This window comes from Maniola jurtina, chromosome 25, assembly GCF_905333055.1.
Source record: "Maniola jurtina chromosome 25, ilManJurt1.1, whole genome shotgun sequence".
NCBI classification, from domain to species: Eukaryota; Metazoa; Arthropoda; class Insecta; order Lepidoptera; family Nymphalidae; genus Maniola; species Maniola jurtina.
The window spans coordinates 2,834,531-2,840,068 of record NC_060053.1 but is presented as its reverse complement, the minus strand read 5'-3'; the positions used below and the strand labels follow the sequence as shown (position 1 = coordinate 2,840,068).

The following is a 5,538-nucleotide window of genomic DNA, read 5'->3' as shown; positions in this document are numbered from 1 at the left end:
AGGTCTCGTAAGGCACGATTCCCTCGCTCCATAATATTTTTCTATTCTTTTCAATCCATTTAACTTGTTTCTTTTCTGTGTCTGTTAGCCATTCATAGGGATATGGTGGTTTTATTAACAAAACTTGAACTCGATCACTATACACTATAGCAATCTCTTTAGGCAGAAAGTAATTTTGATCATTTTTAAAACCTTGAACGTCCACAATAATTTTCATGATAGTTTTCGAACAATGTTACTCAGCGGCCTATACTCCACAAGACGATCGTTTATGATTAAACAGTAAGCGCTGGTATTGCTTGGAATTTCCTGAGACGTTTCTATTTCCAGACGAACATCAACTGGACCAGTTTTTAAATTTTCATTTTGTCTGGAACAATCTATGACAAATCGGTTTAAAGAATTTATTCTCAAAAAGAACACACTGTTCACTTACATTAAGATTACAATATACATTTCAGTACTTACACAGACGCATGCATTTACACTTTTTTTATATTTTATACTATATTATTAAAACTGTATCAACCTAATTATTTATTTACTACAATTTAGTCTGACTTATTAACTAATACAATTTTGAGTAATAATTTAATTTACAGATTCTATTTAAACAATATTTTCCACTATATATATTTTTAACCTATTCTTAAACTGACTAATATTTTTAGACTGCTTGACTATATCAGGTATATTATTAAACATATGTACACCCTCACACATAATATTTTTGCTCCCATAGGTTTTTGTTCGTGGTTGCCAAATGTGTATTTTGCTTTTATTTCTAAGATTATGGGTAATAGATCTTTGTTTAAATGTTATATTTGTATGTACATTTTTTGTAGTAATTTTTCTAATGAGTAGGCATGTGTTGTATGTGTATAATTGTTTTATGTTAAGCAGTTTAGTTTGTCTGTATAGGTCTTTAGTTGGTGTTAGGTAATTATAATGAAATAGTGTCTTTATTAGTTTATTTTGGGTTCTTTGCAATTTGTTAATGTGTGTTTGTGCAGCTGATCCCCAGATTTCTATCAAGTACTCCAAATGTGACTTAACAAGGGCGTTGTAAATTACTGTTCGGATTTTGTGTGGGATACAATTTGAGACTTTACGTAATGCTCCGGTGAGTGATGCTAATTTCGAACAAATTTGGTCGATATGAGAGTCCCATATAAGTTTGTCATCTAATATTAGGCCTAGATATTTTTCTTTTTTAGATCTGTTTAAAATATTGTTATTTATCTGAAGTGGTGTGTAATTAGGTATTTTTTTATTTTTGGCACTGAAAATCATGTAAGATGTTTTAGTTGTATTAATTGTAAGTAAATTATGAAGGAACCATTCATTTAATATATCTAGATCCTTTTGTGCTTGTGTTATAACTTCGTGGATAGAATGTGCAAAATAGAAGAGACAAGTATCATCTGCATAGAGTGATAAGTGCCCTGATAAATTTAAGTTTACTATATTATTTACGTATATCAGAAAGAGCAATGGTCCTAAAATTGAGCCCTGTGGGATACCACACTTCACTAATTGGGAGTCGCTTTTATATTTAGAAATTTGTACGATCTGTTGACGGTTGGTAAGGTAAGAAACGAACATATCTAGTGCTGTCCCTGCGATTCCCATGTTACTTAACTTTTGTAATAGCTTTTCATGGCTGACAGTATCAAAAGCTTTTTTTAAATCTATAAATATACCTAAACAAACATGTTTTCGATCTATGTTAGTCTTTATTTTAGTAACTACGTCAATTGCTGCAGAAAGAGTGTTTGATTTGGATCTAAAGCCATACTGCTGTTCTATCAAAAAGTTTTTCGCGTTTAGGTACTCATTCAGTCTGTCATATATTATTTTTTCAAAAATTTTGGACATCACAGGGAGCACTGATATGGGTCTATAATTACTTGGATCTGATTTTGATCCTGCCTTATGAATTGGACTAACTTTTGCAACTTTAAGACTATCAGGAAACACCCCATGTAATAGACATTTGTTAATACAATTCATAAGATCTTTGGCAATAACATGTTTAATACATTTCAGAGTTTTTGGGCTGATTCCATCAATACCGGTGCTCGTATTACTATTTAAATTGTCAATGATTTTAACTACTTCCTTTACATTGCAGGGCCTTAGTTCGCTTAAAATTATATCGTGTTGATAGGTATCTTTATACATTAGGCTATGTATTGAACTTGTATGGTATTTTGAGTGTATGTTATTTGCTAATTGTGTCCCTATTGTCAAGAAAAAGTCATTAAAAGTCTGACAAATCTTATAACCATCTGTTACAGTATCAGTAGCTGTGGTGAGTTTAGGCAGAGTAGTAGTGTTCTTAAGTTTATTCACAGCTAAAGTATTGATGACGTCCCACATCTTTTTTGGTTTATTTTTACACTTATTGAATTCATTATAATAGTAGATTTTCTTAGTATCCCTAATCATGTCATTTACTCTTTTTCTTTCTAAATTATATTTTTTCAATAAGTCTTCATTTTCACTGTCTTTTTTCAAGCTTTTCCAGTAGATATTACGTCTATTAATCCCATCGATAATGCTTTTATTAATCCAGTCTTTCTGTGGTAAGTTTAATATTTTGGTTTTAGTTATTTTATTTTGCGCTACTTGTTCTGTTATATAATTTTCTAGGTAGTGGTAGTTTTCAATTATAGGTTTAGTTTCTGTACAGCTTTTTAGTAGTCCTTCGTAATCCATGGCAGTATACTGAACCCGTTGAAGTGTTTCTGTATTACATTTTGATAATTCCATGTAGATTTGCTTGTGGTCAGATAAAGATGATTCGATGATAGAAAGTGTGAATCTGTTATTATTTAAGTCAGTGCATACGTGGTCTAGGATAGTCTGGGTTGTAGATGTCTCACGTGTACAGTATTCTTTGTCTATTTTATTTATTATATCATATCCAGCTTCTTCTATCATTCTCAAGTAATTCACAGTATTATTATTGGTACCTAAAAGGTCCAAGTTAAAATCACCAAAAGCAATTGTTCTTTTACGTTTTTCCAATTGAGTTGAGTATATTTCCAAAAATTTATTAACGTTGGACTCACCGGGTTTATAGACTCCGCCAATATTTAGTGCAAACTTGTTTAAATATATCCATAAATAGTGATTTCCATTTTCTGTTAATTGCTCCGTTATGTCATATTTAATACTATTATGAATAAACATAGATACGCCACCACCCTTACTGCTTTTTCTATAGTTATATATATGTGTGTAATTTGGTAGCTGGTATAGACGGGCGTCTTGTTCGGATGTAAGCCAAGTCTCGGTAAAGATTAGGATATGAAGTGTCTTCGGTACTGCTTTAAGTATACATTGGAAATAAAGGCGCTATTTCTTTAAATGTATGAAGATCAAGCAGTGGATCAATAGGAAGGTTGTAAAACGACTGACGAAACTTGGTGTACATGTCGTATAATATACTGTATTTATTTTCCTCAAACTTGAGATTTAAAGCATCATACGGATAATAGTGGGAATTCAGGAATAATGTGACATTGGTTAATGTACAATGATCGAATATTGTGCTGTCTCTGTTTTTAACATTTTTTCTATTAGTTTGCAAACCAAATATAACATATCGAGGTTTTTCTAATTGAGAAGCAGTCTTTAACGCCCATGAATGTTTGGTAGTTTTTGGCAATAATGGATATTCATACAAATCCCAATTTCTAAATGCTATTTGTACGGGATTATCTTTTTCTAATTTCCTTAAAAGTATTAATCTTTGCTGATCTGATACTTTAATATGTGGTACTCGCCATTGGATTCTCTGTATATCAATGTCTACAATATCATCGCTACCCATGACAACACTATTTATGTTAGTACTACCTCTGTTAAGTATGAGTTCATGTTTACAGTTTATTATTATTTTATTGTAGTCTTCAGCAAAACCTAAAATCTTATTTAAGGGTATCAAAGCATTAAAATTTCCATTTTGATTTTTAAATCCGTCTATATTCCAACCCCAAGCAGCAGCCGCTTTACTGTCACCGCTATTCATTGAAATGAAAGATTTTATGGTTGTAGTTATTCCAGCATTTCTAATACGATCGATTTCAACACCATTCATTTCGTATCGGATATCTTGAAAAAGAAATGCAATTGCATTATTACTGAAGTCAACACTTTTCTTTTGAACTTTGCCAGCTTGATCTTTATGAGTCACCGAAACTTTTCCTTCAATGTAAATGGAACTGGCTGATGGTAACACGTAAATATCTTGCTGGTGAATAGGTATCCGAATTTCATCATTTTCATTGAAACTGTTATTGTATGGATTATATGTATGAACCTCATAACTCTCGATAGAGTTATCGAATTCAGGTAATTCGTTGATCTGAAGGAGGCTCATACTTTGAAGCCGAGGGCTTTAAGAAATTGTTTATTACTCTGATGAATTTTTTTATATACTCTAACACGTCTTCTTTGTTTTACACTTTCCTTGGTAATAACTTTCTTAATAGTTGGGTTATACTCTTTATAATAATTACTTTTGTTAAATACGATCATTTTGACTTTTTCAAATGAAGACACAAAACAATAGTTTCGCCCTTAAAATTTATATTATTGCCTTCCAAATCCAAAATTTTTATTGTTATTGATGAAATTATCTTTCTTTTGACCGGAAAATATATCACATTACTTGGAGATTCTATAAATCTATGACCTGGAGGAATGTTTGGCACAAACTCATAAATAATATGTGAAGGAGAACCGTTAGTGTACGAACTCTGTACAAGATCACATTCGATCCTTATGACAGACAGTGGTAGAATGTTAACGGATTCTGTAGATTCATGCCATTTATTTGCTTTTAGTTTTTCGTTAGAAAAACCTAGCATAGGTCCAATACTATTTTCTGAATTAAAGTTTATAGTTTCAGTACAGTACAAAGAGCATGTCATTGTATTGATGTTAGATTTTATTTGTAATTCACAATTTTCAACTCTTTCTTTTAGGTATTCATACAAATCTTGTAAATCGTAAGCACCTGGTTGAATAAGAATTCTTTTTTTCTCTTCTCCATATTCAAACACATTATTATTATAGTCTACATTTGGAATTGAATTAAATGCAGAAAAATATACTAAGCCACACTCATATTCGTCTTCCAAAATAAGAGGAGGGGCGTAAAATGATTCTAGAATAGATTTTTCACCCACGATCGTGAGTGTAATAGACATGATGGTTAAATGAGCTTACATATTTTTGTATCATCTATTTATTTTCAATTTTTATTCCAAAAATTAATAAGAAATTTGATACATAGATGGCCACAGTTATAAGAATTAGATCCTTGATAATTGTCATAATTATAATTAATATTCGCTCCCACATATTTTACAAATTCTTTAGGCGGTTTCAAATTACCATAACTATCAAAGTATTCAATGTAATTATTTATTTTTGCATAGGCTACCCAATGAGTTCCAGGATTTTGAGAGCTATCTAAGTTGATGATACCACACTCTTTTTTAAAAGGATATTTTGGAAGTTCAT

At 31.1% G+C, this 5,538-nt stretch overlaps 1 protein-coding gene across 1 annotated transcript; it reads right to left on the bottom strand.

Moving 5' to 3' along the window:
- Positions 1 to 597: 597 nt before the first annotated feature.
- LOC123878064 lies at positions 598 to 3,343 on the bottom strand. The gene has a single exon (XM_045925089.1). The coding sequence runs from the start codon at positions 3,196 to 3,198 to the stop codon at positions 610 to 612; it is 2,589 nt and encodes an 862-aa protein (XP_045781045.1). The 5' UTR covers positions 3,199 to 3,343; the 3' UTR covers positions 598 to 609.
- Between the last annotated feature and the right edge of the window lie 2,195 nt (positions 3,344 to 5,538).

What these genes read in the sequence shown, in the direction of transcription:
- LOC123878064 (XM_045925089.1), bottom strand. Translation starts at nt 3,198, where the DNA reads ATGTTTATTCATAATAGTATTAAATATGACATAACGGAGCAATTAACA.